At 35.4% G+C, this 19,663-nt stretch overlaps 1 protein-coding gene across 2 annotated transcripts in view; it reads right to left on the bottom strand.

Moving 5' to 3' along the window:
- The window catches only part of LOC111143078 (activin A receptor type 1C), a 78,627-nt gene that overhangs the window by 38,319 nt on the left and 20,645 nt on the right, over positions 1-19,663 (bottom strand). Inside the window, exon 2 of one of the 2 annotated variants that reach the window (XM_022496540.1) lies at positions 2,899-3,129. In XM_022496540.1, coding sequence (XP_022352248.1) covers positions 2,899-3,129 — 231 coding nt within the window. Of the gene's footprint in view, positions 1-2,898; positions 3,130-19,663 lie in introns of those variants that run through there. The other variant, XM_022496546.1, reaches the window with a different exon arrangement.

Below are 19,663 nucleotides of genomic sequence, written 5' to 3' on the forward strand. Positions count from 1 at the left end.
TGAAAGGATAGATTTTTCAACAAATGATGTTGGAACAACTTCAGATCCATATACAAAATAAAATTTCACCTAAACCTCACATAGTAACAAAAATTAAGTTTAAACTGAATATAGGTCTAAATGGAAATGCTGAAATGTTAAAATTTCTGGGAGAAAATATAAGAGTATTTATGGCCTTTGTAGATAAAGACTTCCTCAGTTAAGACATGACACATTAAAAAAATAATAAAAATACATACTTCACAAATTTTAATCTACTCTGCAAAAGACACATTCAAGAAAACAAAATGGCAATCTACAGAATGGGAGAAAATATAATACACATACCTGATAAAGGACTTGTCTTCAGAATACATAAAGAAGTTTTAAATTCAATTTTTTTAATGTGAAAAGATTTGACACTTTACAAAGCAAGACACACCACTGTCCAATATGCACATAAAAATAATTGGACATCATTAATCATTAAGGAAATGCAAACTAAAGCCATAATGAAATACCATTACATAATCACTTGAATGGCTACAATTAAAAAAAAAAACAACTGATTATACAAGGTGACTATAAAAATATGGACCAACTGGGACTATCATACATTTCTGTTGGGGATATAAAACAGTATAGTTTGAAAATTACTTGGGAGATTATATTTGTAAAATAAATAGATACTTATCATATGATCCTATAATTCCACTCTTGGGTATTTTTCTTACACACACACAAAAACATATATCCAAAAACTTGTACATAGACATTCATAGCACCTTTGTTAAGAGCCCTCACATGGAAACAACGTGAGGACTCATCAGTGGGTGAATGGGTAACAGCAACAGCTGTAGTATATCCATATAATGGGACACTACCATGCAGTAAGAAAGGAACAAACTACTACCACACCCACAACATGCATAAATCTCAAAAAACCCTGACTGGAAGAAGTCAAATGCAAAATAACATCTTCCATAAGAACTCCATGTTGTGAAAGTAAATCTAGTCCACAGTGACAGAAAAATAGATCGGTCGAGCCCTGGTCAGACTGGAGATAGATTGAGGAGAACATTCTGAGGCAATGGAAAAGTGGTGGTGGTTACACCGGGTATGTGTGTGTCAAAAATTATCAAACCATATACTCAAAATGTGTGCATTTTATTATAGCTAAATTACACCTCAATAAAATTGATTTTTAAAAAAAGACTGGTTCCTACGTGGACTTCAGGGTAAAATATAAGCTTCTCAGAGTGTATAGTTAGGCTGGAAAGGACCCACCGTCTAGCTGCACTAAGTATCTTTAATTTGCCCAACTGCATATGAACCATTTTGCCCTCCAAGACGTTTTGTTGCTGTCAAAGCACTATCTTGTGTCCATACTGACTGGCAGCATGTAGGAAGCCACCTCAAAGATGTCATGGCCACAGGCTAATGCAGACCTATCTCCCCCTCCTTAATTTTTGGATCTTGGTCATGGGAAGACCAATATTAGATATAGGGAGGCTTCACTTCAGGCTATTTCGGATAACCATGGGAGAAAATACAGTATCCAGAATAAATGCCAGATCAGCACCAAACCAAGGAAGCCTATGGAATCTGAGACACAGAGCATAAGTATGGTCTAACATCCACAACTGCAAGTAACCTTGGGGGATGAAATATGCCAGATATGACTTCTGAGTTTGCAATGGGTAGTGTAATGTCCCAAAGATTGGGACAAGTCTCAGTGGTGACACATAAAATGATTTGAAGTGTTCCTGAGATGATTTGGAATGGTCAACAAACATGATTTAAATAACATTGAATTACATAATAACTATTTTTCTAGTTCTCTTAGTTTCTCTGATAACCAAAAAGCCTTATTTTGTGCTAGTATGTCTTAAACATCACATTCTTCTGTCTTTTAAACAAAAAGAAAATATAAAATACTTAACTGGAATGCAGTAGCTATGTTTGTTTAAGCACACAGTCATCTTCTACTTATGGTAAGTAAACTGGTTTTTCATTTGTGGTAGTGATGCCCAGTTTCTGCATAAAATAAATGTTCTTCAGAAAAAAGGGGGACAGTGAATTTACAGAAAAGATAATAGGTTAAAAGTACTACAGTAGAATATCGATATGGTGATAGGGGAGCAGCTGAGATGATAACGCTAACTTAAAATGTTACTTTGTAAGGAAGACTATGTATCGGTGTGCAGATAGTAACATAGCAATAAGCACTGAATTATTACTAAATTAATACACGTTAAAGAAAATATTTCTTGTCATAAATCAGCTTGTGATTTTAATTACTTGCCCCCAAAGTTTCAGATTCCAAATTACTGATAAAAAAATGAGATTAAGCTTTTCAGTGTCTTGTAAATTAGGATAAAACACCATGAAATTGGGGGCAAGGCAGGAATTTATCTGCACAATAATGAAGAGTTACACTCCATTTTCCATCTTTCTGCTCCTGAGGGCTTACACAGGGAGGCAAAGAAGTTATCCAGAAGGTGCCCATGAAAAAAAGGTTTTGTCTCCATAAAAGTGGCAATCTACTATTTTTAGTTCTGCTCTTTAGTCTCTTTTTTTTTTCCCCTTGGTATACATTTCAATTTCTTTCCTTTACAAGAATCCATACACATTGGCATTTTACTTTGGGTCCATTAATCACTTCAAAAAATACAATTCACATGGACAAATGTCTTCACAATTATTATGCTGCTGTCAATGTTTTGACAGTCCTGTGTGATTAAAACAAAAAATCAGCCTCACCTAGGCTCTAGAGAATGCCACCAGTCAAAAAACGGAGAGAACTGTAAAACGGATTTTCCTATGTACGATAACAACCAACACCTTGATTTCTAGCATGCTTATATAATTTCCCCCTAGCAAAATTAAATGTGGAATGAACAAAGAGGAATGCCTTACCCATTGGAAGGTGCAGTGTTATGTTGTTGCAAAAGTCTGTGAAGCAGCATTCGGTTTTGGTAACATTGTTGGAACTATGGCAGAAGACTTGAGCGTTCAGTTCTGGGAGAGAGACACAGGACTTGATCACCTGCTCTTTTCCATTGGCCAACATAACTGAAGCCCAGCATGCTCCTTCAGTTTGGCAGGTAAAGTTTGAAGAGTCACACAGAAGACATACACACTTCAATCCTGGAACGTGTAAGGCGGAAAGCTTTAAGATATAGATATATAGATATAGATATATAGATGATAAGATATCATGCAAATTCATTTCCTAATACTTGAATAGAAGAATTCAATCTTAATGAAAATTGAGGAAGGGTTTAAATGAACAGCACTGGATAAATATATGCTCCTGCTCTCTGTTACCCCTCAGTCACCGGTTTTATTAAATCGGTGGCCCAATCTTCATTTACTATTGCTTGTATTTTTGTGAATTTATTCAGTTGCTACTGTATTTTAAAGCAATTTTCTTAGCCATGGTCTAAGCCCCACCTTTTTAAATTCAACTGGCCTATTCCTAAATCAACAGCTCTGGTGAAATGCTGGGATACAGTAACACAGTGACCAAGGGGCACTGTCCAACATAAGCATAACAAAGAAATTCATTCCTTTCTACCTGTGGAGTGAGTTGAGTGCTCCCCTTCTTTTAACAGACCAGTTTAGAACCTAGATAGTCACACAGCAGGGTGGCGTCTGGCCATGGTCCAAATAAGGACCTCAGGAAAAGGAGGTCTCAGTCCTACCTCTGTCACTAACTTGTTCATTGACTTTAGAGAAGACATTTAACCTTACAGGGGCTCTGTGGCTTCTTCTGAAAATGGGAAATAAACCAGGGTCAGGGCAGTGGATCCCCAAATCCTGAAACCTCATAGAGTGCCACCATTTAATAGTCCATGATTTTATAACTCATGGAAATTTACAATTACAAAATACAGAAAACCACTGAAGAAACTTAATCCACTGTGGTTATTCTTTACCCTCATATTTTAAGGGGCTGAAGTTGGGAAGAATAAGTCTTTTGACACACAGTCTCAAACCAGTTGTTACTAGACACCTCATCAAAGTCTCCATGAATTTTCTATTTCCAAGAGAAGCCCAGCCTAGAAATCAAGGCAACTAACTATGGAACATGGGTCCACTGAAGGAAGACAAGCATAAAGCACTCAACAGTTAAACGTATGTTAGTTTCATGTGTATTTATCATTACTTATGTATAATTCCCAGTGCGAGTGTGGGAGTTAGGTGTCCCTATCTCCATTTTATAGATAATGAAATAATATTCAAAAAAAAAATCAAGTGACTGAATTAATGTAGAAGTTATTAGACTACTCAAGCAATGTTGCTACCCTACCAAAACTGATATATATATTTTTTATTTTTTTAAAAGACAAGTCCATAAAACATTTTCCTATCTCACCAGTTTCTAGCAATTGAATAAAATATAACTCTAATACAGCAGAAAGAAGTTAATAATTGACAATTGAGATTTTGATCTGTATTATCCTAATTATCTTTCAAAACACAGTTGATATTTTTAAAAACCTACTTATTTTCTGAGAAGACAGGTAGTTAAATAAAAGTAAATTATCATGTGTGTGCATCTACATAAATAACCTTACCTTTCAGGTTGTCTAAGTTGTGTATTAAGTGTGAACCTCTAAGTATCTAACCTGATACTTTTTCTTGGAAATATTACTAGCTCCTTATAAAAATGACTATATAATTGCTCTTATCAAGGAATAATGTGGATACTCACTGAATGTTTAATGAGCTATAAAGATTTCCTTTTATTTTAAGTAAAAGGTACCAATCAGAAGATTAATTCAGTCCGAGGTGACATAGTTAAGGCACAGTAAATGCCACCTTGCTTTACATGGTACACAATGGAAAACAGTGACAAAACTGAGAACGTGTTGATAATTGCTTCAAACATCTGCTTAAATGTTCTCATTTATTCCAGGTCAACTGTCAGTACTATAGCCCTGCTGGAGAACAAACAGCAAACTAAAAGGAACCTAAGATGTATAGCTAACATGCAACATATTCAGTCTTGCATTTTTCACTTCCCATCAAGCCACTATATGGTCACATTTGGTATATAATTAAATTATATTTATATCAACCACCCCCAACATAGAGCCCTTGTGCTGCCAATTAAAACATAAGTTGCCCTTAGTGATTAGACTTATGCTTTCATATTTTGTTTTTTAAAAGACTGATGTTAATTGAGTCAATTATACTAGAATATTCCATGACAGGATAAATCTGGCTGTTAGCAGACAGTCGTCCAGCCTTATGTTTCTTTATTTTGTACTTTCCCATTATAATGTACTTGAGTCATATGGAAAGGGATAGCAAATGAAGTTGAAGAAGGAGGTAATTACCCAGAATAAGGAGGTCTATTAGAGTTTCCCCACAAGAAAGATTGCACTTTTCTTGTATCTCCTCCCACCCTTTTAATTAGCCCCTTTCCCCCCTTTTTGCCAATTAGTGTGTAAAAGCCAAGACATCTGTTACTCATAAGACATCTGTTACCCACATGAAACCAAAGGATGTGCACATTCCTAATCAACCAGAAAATAAAATTTCATCCATATTTTCATGTGATGGCAAGCAAACCCTGGTGTCCAGAAATGTAAAATCCATCAGACAGCAGAAAAATAACCAAATTTATCAATTTGTATTTATGTGCTAACAAGAGTTAAAAAGCCAACTATTTGCTTGGGAAATATTAGTTGTTTTGAATTAGATACTACTTGCAATAAATCGGTTACCTACATTTTATATGCTAAAATATCCATTGACCAGTGCCTTACACAAATTTCTGACATATTACCTTTCCTCTTCTCCAGACATCAGTTGATTCAATTTCCCTAATTTTAGAGCAGGCTACTGAACACATTTTTTTTTTTTTTAAATTCAGAAAACGGTCTCAAATTTGACCTGCTGAATATATAATCTTTTCATCATTTGCAGACTTCTGAGTTAACAAAGGAACAATTCAAGCTCATCCATGTGCTAAATATAAAAAGAACACCAGGACAGCTAGCACTAGTGTGTGTGAAGGAAAGCCAGACAGAGGTCAAAAGAAATCAGGCAAAGACCGAGCTTCCCTTCTATTCCTTTTCAACATTTGATTTTCTTATCATGGAGTCATTTCAAATCATTTCTCTTCCTTCATGTTAGGGAAAAATATGATAGAAAAAGAAAGCAGAATTACTAAAATACGGACAGTATGAGGGTAAACTTTTTGGCCAAAGGAGCTCTCAATAGAGATACAACTTTTAGAAATTCTGTTTACCAGGCTGATCCAAGGACATTCAGAAAGGAACCACTCTCACAGGAGGGATTCCATCCAAGGGAATTGTTTTCACTTCCAGCTGCAGGGCTCAGATTAGGAAGAGTCCAGCACATTTTGAATAATAGGACTAGCCATTTTGAATATCCTCATTCCCCAGGCAACACTAGATGAAACCGGACGTGTCTGCCCATCTCCACCGCAAACCACCCAACACTACAACATCGCTGCATCTTAGATGCCTCACCTGAAATATAAGGTCAGGAAGCAGATAAAAAGATTTTTAAAGACCCCAGTTTTATAGTCTTTTCCTGCTCTGAGCCCATGTCCCAATTCTCAGTACAACTAACTACAGGGGTTATCTTAGGTATGATAAATGAAAAGAGAGAGCACCCAAAGGATAGGTTTATGCCCCCAAATTCCCAAAATGATATTTTAGTGGATGAATGGCTCCTACTACTTTATAATCCAACAAAATTTCTCCAGTTAACATTGAAGATTATTAACCGTGTTCTGTATCATATGAGAATCTAAAGCTTTTTCCAATATCGGCACAATATTTTTAGGGAGACGGGGAAGTTCATCACCTCTCTGAATTGGGCCAGACACTCAAAGTCTTGCCTAATCCTTCAATCACAGATATATACACCAACACAGAAATGGCACGTGAGACCAAAAGCTATTCAAGAGTACCACACCACAGCAAAATCTGATTCTACTAAATAGAAGTGAAAACATTTCCCAGTAATGTTTAAATGGCTGACAAAAAAAGAGTGGAGTTTAAAACTGACCAGGATTAAGTTATTTCTTTACTTATAGCCTCAAAACGGGGACTAGATACAGAAAGGACATGTCCTATGGCATAATCTCGAAAAGCTATTTGTGCAATTCAAAAACTTCTTAACAGAAAAATGATCAGTTTAACATTTTTGCTTCTCCACATAGTTACTGAAAAGTTCATTTGTCAAAGAAGGGCTTTTCCAAAATTACTACTAATAACATTAGCCCCTAAGCTCATGCAGTATGATACAAAAATAAGACAACACTTAAAGGTTATCTAATCTAAATTAATCTAATCTAAAAAACTAATCTAAACTGATCTAAAAAGGGGGGATGATGGTATTATTTGTGCGGATTCTCTTAAAATATTCCTGTGACAGCATGAAAATGCAGAAGAATTCTGAGCTGGGGGGAGGACAGCCTTGTCCTTCCTGCCTCTGGAAGTCAAGGCAGTAGTTGGCAACAGGCTGGTAGGGGCGGCAGTTTCATGACTGCTTTTGGGACTAGCGTGACATCCCTTCAAGTATATGCTTGTGTCCTTAGGGAGGGCACACTTCCTGCAGCTCTCTGGCCAGCTTTAGACTTGGTAGCCGTGGACAGAAGAAAAGGACCTCATTTGGGATCTCCCATATCAAAACATCATGTCAAAGAAGAACGGTGTTCCTAATCACAAGACACATTTCCTCTGCCACCCTCCCATGTCATTCTCCTTTAATTTAAGAAGTTCTATTCTTGGGCTGCCAGCCTAAATGGTTTCTCATCAAACTGTTCTCTCAGTCTTGGGATTTTTTTTTTTTTTATTTGTCTTCTAGTTAAGAAGAGAGCTAAATTCAATGGAATCTAGTTGCTCCAACTTGGGTCCTTCCCACTTCTTGAACCTCATTTCTTATCACACAGCCCTTCAGACATACTGGTCTCCTTTTCAGAACTCTAGATAACAAGTTTTTTCCCACCTAACAGGTGTTTTTTTTTTTTTTCTCTCCCACCCCCTCAACCCCCCTGGCTGCTCCCTTTGTGTGGAGTGTGCTTCCTCTCCTTCTAATTTTTGGGCCTTAGCTCAAATGTCACCACTGCAGGGAAATCTTCAGACTCCTCGCCATAAGTGATCTTCTCCCCATCCTTTCCGCTATATACTGCTATCTGCAGTTAGCTAATTTATTGTATCAGGCCCACTAGAATGAAAAGTACATGAAGGCAGGGACCCTTTCTGCCTCATCTATCATCGCATCCCCAATACCTACAATAGGGTATGGCAGATAATTAAAAAACTAAGAAACATGTATTAAATTAAAAAGTATTAAAAAAAACTATATGGGGGCACCTGGGTGGCTCAGTCATTAAGCATCTGCCTTTGGCTCAGGTCATGATCCCAGGGTCCTGGGAATGAGCCACATATCAGGCTCCCTGCCCAGCGGGGAGTCTGCTTCTCCCTCTCCCACTCCCCCTGCTTATGTTCCCTCTCTCGCTCACACTCTCTGTCAAATAAATAAATAAAATCTTTAAAAAAACTATATGGAAGAATGGAAAATGATCAAACACATGAAAAGACTCACAACCCTGTAACTATTCTCACTGTGGTATATTATTTTCCAGTCTTTTTTTCTATATAGGTTTTTACATAGTAAATATTCTACATAGTAGAAATCTACCTATAAACACAACTTTATGTGCTTCCTTTTTATTCTGTCAGTATTATATCATGAGCTTTTATAATCACCTGTTCATAGTCACTTAATGGCATTTATAGGCCCTCCATTAGTGTAAATGAATGACATCCAGCATTTTCTTGTTTTTAGGCATTTCTCTTGTTTCCATTTTTTTAAATAGAATTTGAAAAATGTTTATTGGATAAATGACTAAATAAATGGGTAAATTATCAATCACAAGTACAATGAGAATCCTTTATAGAGTTTATGGTTCCTGATTCACTCAGTAGAAATCTTTTTTTTTTTTTTAAAGCTCATCTTGAAGTATATTTGCTATAGAACATTTAGGTATGGCAGGCTTTTTAAAAGTTTCCAATTTTTGCAATTAAATAACACTGTGTTGAATATTTCTGTGGATTAATCCATCTTTAACCAAATTTAGTTTCCTAGGCTAGAGTCCCAGAAGTGGAATCACAACACCAGACTTTCTCGATAAACACTGTCAAATAGTTTTCCAGAAAAGTTGTACCAATTAAGATTTCCATTGGCCCTATATGAAAGAACCCATTTCACATACACTTATCAGCAATAGATATTCTCACTAAAATCTTAATAAAATGATGGATGGGCGTTGCATCTATTTTAATTTGCACTTCCCTACGATTGGGGTTGAACTTTTCTTTTTCAAATATTTCCTCTGGATTTCCTCTTGGGTGAATTTTTTGTCCATGCCATTTAGCTCTTTGATAAGTATTAAATTTCTTCTCAATTTCAAAGAGCTCATTATAAAGAACAGAAATCCTTTGCCATATAGTTACATAAAATTTTTCCCACTTTTACATTTATTTGCTTCTTCCTAATGTATCATCTTCATTGTTTTTGAAAAAAAAAAATACTTGGCTCTTGTCAAAAGAAGTCAAGTAATACATGTAATATAAAGAAGTAAAATAAAATTAATTACTCCTAATCCCATATCACCAAAATGACTAATGTTAACATCCTCTCCAAATACCTTTCTATGGAGCTTTACTATAGCTATCAAAAAAACTAATGTGACAGATGGAAATAGTATCAATCAATCAATCAATCTTTTCCTTGGCACCTCCTTCCTTTGCTTTCAAGCTTAGGAAATCCCCCATCCAGTTTATGACTTTTTTAATACATCTAATCCCTAAATTTATGTGAATTTGATGGTGGTGTTACATAATAAATAAATCTAATAAATAAATCTCTTTGGCAGGTGATAAGTGAATTGCTCTACGGTAAGTTTCTGGATGTTAAAAATTTCCTTAAATTATTATTTAAAGAATATTGTATTAGCCATGGTTCTCCAGAGAAAATAGAACCAGTAGGATGTATATGTATATATTCATGCACACACACACACACACACACACCCACACACACACACGCACACGGGAAGAGAGAGAGAGAGAGAGAGACACTGAGAATTTATTTTAAGGAACTGGCTTACTGGACTGTGGAGCCTGACAATTCAAAAATTTCCAGGGTAGAGTTGATATCGCAGTTCAAGTCTGAAGACTGGAGGCACAATTCTCTCTTCTTCTGGGAACCTCAGTTTGTTTTCTCTTAAAGCTTTCAACTGATTTGATGAGGCCCAGGCAACTATGGAGGGTAATCTGCGTCACTGAAAGTCTACTGCTTTAAATATTAAACTCATCTAAAAAATACCTTCACAACAACATCCAGACTGGTGTTTGACCAAATATTCAGGTACTATGGCCTAACCAAGTTGACATATAAAATTCACCTTCACAAATGTTTTTACTGTATGTCAAATATCATGGTAAGAGCTAAGGAAAGAAAAGAAAAAAAAGACCATTCCTTAAAGGAATTACAGAGTTAAAGCACATTATGATAGCATGATAAGACAGTCAGTGTTGCATGCACAATGTGTTAGGGAACAAAGGTTGAGAACTGCTTAATCCAACCTGGGGGAAAGGGGGCAGGAGCGGGCAGGTAATTTTCTTTGAGGTGAGTCCTGAGGAACACAGTTGTTCCTCACTATCCCCAACCCATTCTCCTCCTCCATAGTCCCATCCTACCCTCTCAGCAGTCATCAAAGATCCTCCAGCCAGCTCCCACCAGCCTGGATAAACTGAGGCAGTCCTCAACCAATATATGGTGGGAAATGTCTCCTGTTGTGGGGCTAAAATGTACAGGATTTAACCTGTTCCCACTTTGTCAATGTGTTCTTGTTAAACACACCCCCACGTGAAATTCCATCCACAGTCCCAAAAGGCATCAGTATTCCAGGAACAGCCTCATAGGGCCCCTGGACTCAGCTGCTGGTTGGAAAAGCCCAGCCTTCCCTGGAGTTGCAGGATAAGGCTCAGAGTCCTCCCCAAGATAGGGCCACGGGGCTTCTACTTCCTCTTCATCTGACCTGTGTGCCAATCCCTGCTGGGGTTACCAGGGATCCTCAGGCTTTCAGCCAAGCACTGGCATGAATGCATTCTAGACCTAGCTTCTGGCCATATAGTTGTTGATATTCACACAAAATCATATTTAACAGTAGTTACCAGATTTGGGGATTTCACCAACCAGTTAAATTTCAAAAATAGTTTCAGGACGCAACCAGGGTTGCATTAAATTTTTGCCTTCCCCAAGGGAGAACACTGGGGACCAGGGGAAGCACCCTCTATTATCATCATTTCAAAAAAGAAAGGTTATAATAATACCAACCAAGTAAGGAAGAACATAAAGGAACTAGAGGCTGACTTTGCCAAGATCACAGATACTTTTTTAAATTTTCAAATGTTGAAAAATATAATTACTTCACATAGTGTTACATTTCTTTTGTCTTTTTCCAAAACAAATTGTCAATCTGGAGTGCCCAACCTATTCCTGTACTTCGTTTTGTTCACAATCAACGGCCACAACCCATATAGGAATGTTCTCTAGAATGGAAAAGGCAACATTCCACAGTGCTATTTTTATTCAGTATGGATATTCTGGAAAACCGAAAAAGCTGAATAACAGCCACCCATCCCAAGCTACCAAGAAACCTAATAGTCCCAGATCTGTGGTCTAGCTAATAAGGGACTTGTTTAGTGAATGGGCTACTGGGTCTTTTGGCCTCAATTCAACGAGTTCACTCTAGGCAATGCCTCCGTCAGTACTGGGGCACAGAGCTTAGCACTATATTTAATCAGCCTACACATTAGGATCTATTTTACAAGACTTGGAGGATGACATATAATTTTTGAATCATTACAGACCTGTGTTCAATATACTGCTTGTCAAATCTATGATTTACTTCATCATCAGTCTTGATCAGGAGTATACCATTTTTAGTATTGTTCTCATGAGAAATTGTGACTAATTACAACCAAATCTCATAAAATACAATTTTCAGCAACATCTTGTACTGATATGCAGAAATTGCTATCGTTTTGCATGGCGAAATGAACCTGGGTAAAGAGAAGAACAGTGCAGTAGTTCTAATCCAGTCTAGGGCATTTGGGGTCCAAGTTAAAAGACCTGAAGTTCTAATCCTGATTCTATTAATGTGGCCTTTGGGACATCTATGTCCTCAACTGATCTGTCCAAGAAGGAAGTCAATTTGATGATCACCAATTGTTCTAAAGTTGTATGACCCAAAGAAATGAATGCATCAAGGGCTGCTATGTCGTATTAGAAAGAGCAATATGAGTGTTTGATATCCAGGGAACAAAGAAGTTGTTGTCCTGGAATCAGAGATCACAAAGAAAATAGTTCAGGAAAATACTCTTTCATTCTGATAAGGACAGAAGTCAATAATCTTGAGTTCCTACGTTGGGGGTCCATTCATTCATAGAAATCTAGTTTTGTGTTTCCAATCTCCATGAGGTAGAAAAGACGGAAAACAAATGGGAGAGGATCACAAAGAACTTGGTGATGTAAGGAAAACAGGAGCACGTAACATGGTCAATCTATTTCGGAGAGATGAAATAAAACACAAAAAGTTAATGATAAAAACAAGTTTTTAAAGCTAAGGAAGCTCTGAGTTGATTAAGGGAGGCAATTAAGTAATCAGTAAAGAAACAAGTAATCAATTGTTAATAGTGGAACTATTGGGCTAAAAGAACACGCAGAAAGAAAAAGAGACAAAACTATCTGAAGTTTGGAATGAAAGTAGAAAAGAAAATTAAAAAGTTAAAGTCCTTGAGTTCTCAGGGGTTCACTTGTCAGAAATTTTTATCATGATCCACAGTTATTCATTTATATGATCAGATATGGTAAGGAATAGATAATTCTCAATCTAGAAATAAAACTATCCAAAGTAAGATGATCTAACTAAAAATAGATTGGTAAGTGAAGAGTTGAAAGGGGAAAAGGAGGGCAAGTAATTTAGAAGGAAAGCTTTTTTTTTTTTTTTTTAAAGGCTGATCCTAATTGGTCCTCTTTCTGACACTGACCCTAAAACTCAAAGGATTGGCTTAGATAGTAAGAAAACTTGTATTATGCAAGCATAAGACAGGCAGCATCGTCTGCCCCTCTATCCATAGAAGGTACCTGGGAGGAAGAGCTGAGCAATGGGAAATGAAATTTTTAAATCTGTAATTTAAAAATATATACCTAAACCTCAGATTTCTTGGGATTATCATAGCTGGTTTGGAAGGTCGGTCATACGGCTTTCTCTGGAATTACATTTTCTTTTGTTTATCAAAGCATTATTAAACAAAATAACTGTTTTTATTGCAGCTATACTAATATATTTCAAGACATAGAAGTGAAGCAATAGTAAAAGAAATTAGAGGACCTCAGAGAAGTCTCAAAGAACTCATACTAGCCAGAACAAAAGGGAAGTCTAAGACACATTGTTTTGCCTCAATTTTGCTGCTTCTCTTATGTTAAGCAAGTATAAAACAATACAACAACATAAAACCACAGGAAAGAAACAAAGAAAAACTGTATCTTTGTAGTTCTTTTCATTTGAGTTTACTGTTATAAGACTTCAGCAAGGTGTTGGGGAAGGATCCTGTGTATCCAAGGACTCTCTGCCTGTAGCTGAAATCCAGAGTCCCCACTGGTACAGCCTCAGGGCCTGCAGAGTTGTAACACCTCTCCAAACATGACTACACACTACTGAAACATGGATAATAATCCCTATCTCACAGGGTTTTATGAAATTAAGAGATATTTTAGATAAAACATTTCATGCACAGCAGATGTTTAAAAACAAAAACGAAAAATTAAGCTCCCGCTATTACAAATTATAAGCTATATGGACAGCTCAACATTCAAGGCCCAAACCACACTCCCTAAAACCAACTCTCAGTGTTTTCTGATAACCATTTCTGGCTTTAACCTTCCCTTTGGTAGTAACATTGCCACTTCAAGTGATAACATTGGCAGCTCCAAAACAAATAGAAAATTTTTCTTTAAAAAAAAAAACCAAGCCTTTAGCATCTGGGCATGATCAAAGAGTGGAAGTATCTAGAATGTTAATTCTCATATTGGTTACTATGTTGTCCGTGGAAAAATGAACAGAGTAAATGGTAATACATTATTTCCATTTGCCAAATAAGAAATGATTTCATAAATTACAACACCCAGAATTGGCAAGGGGTTATCAGTGAAATTTCATCTTTATTCATAGTTGGTAGAACATTGTTTGGTACAAACTTTTGGGAATACAATCTGAAATGTTTGTCTTAGGAGTCCTAAAAATATATTCTTTGTGGTTGTATTTCCACTTCCTCTTTATAAAATAAAAGGAAAATAAAATTTATTTTAAATTTCCATTGCAGTTATTATTTACAAAAATAAAAATTGGAAATAATCAAAATATCCCTAAATCAGAACGGGTGAGTAAATTTTGACAAAACATATGATGGCATAATGTCCTGTTTTTAATAATATTTAAAGGGAATAGAAATGGCTCACTGTGGCTATTAAATGAAAAGTAGAATTATATAGGATATGATTTCAATTTACATATATATGTGCATAGAAAGTAAGACTAGAAGGAAATACAACGAAATATTAATAGTGGTTTCCTCTGAACTAAAAACTAAAGATGTATTTACAATTTTCAACACTTTTCTCTAATCTACAAAGAACACATATTAATACTATGATACTAAAGTCATCATTTTTTTTTAATTTAAAGATTTTATTTATTTAATTGATAGAGATCACAAGTAAGCATAGAGGCAGGCAGAGAGAGAGGAGGAAGCAGGCTCCCTGCTGAGCAGAGAGCCCAATTCGGGGTTCGATCCCAGGACCCTGGGATCATGACCTGAGCGGAAGGCAGAGGCTTTAACCCACTGAGCCACCCAGGGGCCCCAAGTCATCATATTTTGTTAAAATCATGTCTTACTGTGTAGAAGTATTTCATTCACAGGGATTTGTTTTGGGAATCAAAGTGATATCTTCAGTCAGCAATTCTGCATAGGTCTTTAAAAGAACACTGATACTGGAGTCTGGTGAACACCCACATTCCCGCTGCCATGTTACCCCACAGCTTACAGCAACTCTATTTTCCAGACCAAAAATTGGAATTTGTGATCTGAAAATAGGCTAGCATATTTGAAAGCAGCGTTGTCCCTGAAAATTCAGGTGCATGAGTATTATACAATGACTCCCACTCAACCCTGGAAATTTACCTGATCCTGAAATGGAAACCAATGGACTCACTAGCCTGATGATCCTTCCATAATCTTAACCTCTCATCTTTAAGTCTGTCTTGGAAGAGGGTCAAAACACCCATAGTGACTTTCCCTAACTGTGTAGAGAACAATCAAGAAAATGCTGACTGCCCACTGTGTGCATGACACTGTACTGAACGAGGGTTACCTCTAATTTAGCTCAGCAAAATGAAGTTTGTTAATGCATTAATAAGCCCATGTATAGACTGCTGGTGCAAGCAAAATTCTCCATAAGCAAGTTTAACGCTCTACGAAACCAACAAAAAGAGGCCAAGCAGCCAGTAAGTGCTCCCTTGTAGGTGATAAATGACCTTTCAAGTCGAACCAAATGCTTTCACCTAAAAGAGCAGGTGAGGAATGCTGCATTTACAATGGGCTTTATCTACCTATGGATGATGTACCTTAGTTGCAGTTTCCTTTGCCCAGAGAAGTAATCACTACTACTCCAGGTTAATGAATTAAACACAGCCTAATTTATCCTAACTTCATTTCATTTCTTTCTACTTTATGCCATGTTACAGACTGAAGATATACACAAAAAAACATTTTAACAGAAATCCCGTATTTGTATAGGGAAAACAAGTCAATTATTTGTAATTTTAAAATAGTTTAAAATAGTTTTTGTTTTTATAACCAACCCTATCAGTGCATATGGTAAAAAAAAAAAAAAATTAGTATAGGAAGAATTAAAATAGAAAGCATCTACCCCACTTCTATCTACTCCTCCCCAGTCTCACTTCACAAAGGCACTTTTAATGATTTTTGTTGTTTTTCTCTCGGACATTATCATAGGACATTAACTCTAAAAATACACTGCTGTTCTTAATTAACCAATTTGAAACATTATTGGCTAACTTCTTGATTTATACAAGATTTGTTAGTTCTCATACATACTCTCCAAACTGGGGAGGAGGATCAGGTTTATTAAGATTGAATTTACATATAGTAACATTCATTCTTATTAGTGTACAGTTTTATGGGTTTAGACAACTGAGTTCAATTACCCCTCTTCCCAGATTTTCTCAGGCTCTCTTTTAGACAACTCCTCCTGCCACTCCAGTCCCTGGCAAGCAATGATACTTTGTGTTTCTGATGTTTGCCTTCTCCAGAATGTCAAAATGAATGCAGCCTTTTGATTCTGATTTCTTTCATTGACTTCTTAAGGCCTTCATTCATGTTGTTGCATACATCAGTGTTCATTAAATGGACATAAAACAGTTTATCCATTCACAAGTTAAAAGCCATGTGGGTTTTTTTCCCCCAGTTTTTGCCGATTAGGAATAAGCTTGCAATATACATTAATATACAGATCTTTGCTGGAAATCAGTTTTATTTCTCTTTGCTAACTGTCTAGAGTGAAATTATTATATTTTATATTAAATGTATGTTTAAATCTATATAAAATTGCCAAAGTGTTTTGTCTAAAGTGGCTATCCCACTGAATATTGACTGGTAATGGATGAGAATTCTGGTTACTTAGGATTCCTACCAACACTGGTATTGTCATCTTTGTTTCCTTGAGCTTTTTTTTGGTTGTTGTTTGTTTTAGTCATGCAAATAGATATGCAGTGGAAAGTTGCCTGTGGTTTAATAAGGATTTCCTCAATGACTAATGACACAGGGCAGTTTTGGTGTGTTTATTTCCATTCATATATGTTCTTTATACCTATTCAACTCTTTTGCCTACTTCTTATTGGGTTGTTTTCTTGTTATTGAGTTTTGAGAATTCTTTACATACTCTGATTCAAGTGTTTTATTAAATATGTGTCATGCAAACACTATCTCTTCCAGGCTGTGGCTTGTCTTTTCAATTCTCTTAACAACATCTTTCAAAAAAATGTTAAGTTTTCAATTTTGATGAAACCCAATTTATCAATATTTTCCTTTATGGATTGTGTTTTTGGTGGTCACATTTAAGAAATATTGCTCAACCCAAGACCAAAAGATTTTCTTCTATGTTTTCTTTAATAAGTTTTTTTAAAGTTTTAGATTTTATTTTCAGGTCTATGATCTAGGTCTATGATTTATTTTAATACTTGCACACAGGCAAAGCATGTTTTGAGGTACTTTTCTTTCTTTCTTTTTTTTTTGAGTATCAATGTCTAATCACTGCATCATCGTTTTTTGAAAAGACTATCCTTTCACCATAGCATTGTCTTTGTACCTTAGTTAAAAAAAAAAAAAACAAAACTGGCAATATATGTACAGGTCTATTTCTGCTCTCTCTATTCTATTCCATTAATTAATGTGCAACTCCTTTTACCAATAACACAATCTTAATTACTGTAGATTTATAAGACTTCAAATTTAAGTTACTGTAAATATGACAACTTTGATCTTTTTTTTCAAAATTGATTTGGTTATTCTAGTTCCTTTACCTTTCCACATAAATCTGAAAAACAGCTTGGTGAATTCTGCAAAAATCCTGCTGGAATTTTAACTGGAACATTGATTGGTATCAAACTAACTCTATAAACTAAATTGGGGGATAACTGCCATATTAACAACATTGTGACTTTGATACTGTGAATATAGTACACTGTTCCATTTATTCAGGTCTTGTCTAAACTCTTTCAAATGTGTTTTAGAGCTTTCAATACATCCTTCCTTTCAATACAGACCTTCCATACATCCTGTTAGATTTTTCACCTTCATATTTCATGGGTTTTTAGGTGTTATTGTAAATGGCTCCTTTTTTTCCTAATTTCTAATTTTCTGTTGCTAGTATATATAAAAATACAATTGATTTTGTGTATTAATGTGTATCTTGCAACCTTGAATTTGAACTAGAATTTCAGTTCTAATTCCTTTTTTGGAAATTCTTTGGCATTTTCTCTACATAAAACCAAATAATCTGTGAATAGAGAAAACTTTAGTTATTCTTATCCAATCCATATGCCTTTTATACATTTCTCTTATCTTAATGCATTGGCTAGGACTTTCAATGCAGCACTGATAACAATTGGTAAGAACAGACATCTTTGCCTTGTTTTCAACTGTAGCGAGAAACAGCCACTCTTTCATAAGTAAGTGTAGTGTTAGCTATAAGTTTTCTGAAGAAGCTCTTTATCATGTTAAAGAAGTTCACTTCCATTCTTAGTTTAGTGAATTTTTATCAAAGATATTGAGTACTGACATCTGGTTTTTATGCATCTATTGATACTATCATATGTTTTTTTCTTCTTTAGTCTGCTGAAATGGTAAATTGGAATATTAGATTTTTGAATGTTGAGCCAGTCTTGCATTCCCCAAAATAAACTCCACTTGATCACGATGTATAATCCTGTAATATCCTGTTTATACTCTTAGATTTGATTTGATAGTATTTTATTACAGATTTTTGCATCTTCATGAAAATATTAGTCTGTAGTTTTCTTTCACTAAGATGTCTTTTTCTAGTTTTGGTCTCAGGGTAATGCTGATCTTATAAAATGAGATGATAAGTATCCCCTCCAGTTCCATATTCTGAAAGAGTTTGTGTAGACTAAATATTATTCCTTCCTAATTCTTTTAAAGTAATCTATATGCCAATGTGGGACTTGAATTTATGACCCTGAGATTAGGAGACACCTGCTCTACTAGTTGTACCAGCCAGGTGCCCCCTTTCTAAATTTTTTGACAGAATTCACCAGTAAAGCCATCTGGGATTGGATTCTTCTTTAACAGAGATTTTCCATGTTATTTATTACTTCTTGAGGGGCCTTTGGTGGTTTATACTTTTCAAGGAATTTGATCATTTCCTAAGTTTTCTCACTGTGGGCATAAAGATATTTTGAAAGTTTTCCTAATTTTTAATTTTTGTATATGTAGTATGTGCAATGACATCCCCTCTTTGACTGTTGACATTGGTATTTCAGGTTGTTCCTCTTTTCCTTGGTAAATCTAGCTAAAGGTGAGTCAATTTTATTGATCTTAAAAAAATATCTTGGTATTCTTTAATGTTTTCCTATTTTCAACTTCACTGATTTCTCTTCTTAAGTTTATTATTTAACTCCATCTATTTGCTTTGAGTTCATTTGCTATTCCTATAAATTTCATTCTAATTACTGTTTTTGATGTATTCCACAATTTTTGTTTTGTTGTAGTTTCATTTTCCTTTCCTTAAAAGTAATATATACTTCTATTTTAATCCATGAGTATTTAGACATTTGTTGCTTAATTTTGAAATATCGTGATTTTCCAGATAAGCTCCTGTTGATTTCTACTTTATTTCCAATATGTTCAGAGAAAATACACTGTTTACTTTAAAAATTTTTATATGTATTAGGTTTGTTCTATGACCCACATTATGGTTTATCTTAACATACTACATGTGCTTTAAAATAATGTATATCCTGTTG

This window comes from Enhydra lutris, unplaced genomic scaffold (genome assembly GCF_002288905.1).
Source record: "Enhydra lutris kenyoni isolate GAN:26980312 unplaced genomic scaffold, ASM228890v2 scaffoldscaffold1, whole genome shotgun sequence".
In the NCBI taxonomy this organism is placed as follows: domain Eukaryota; kingdom Metazoa; phylum Chordata; class Mammalia; order Carnivora; family Mustelidae; genus Enhydra; species Enhydra lutris.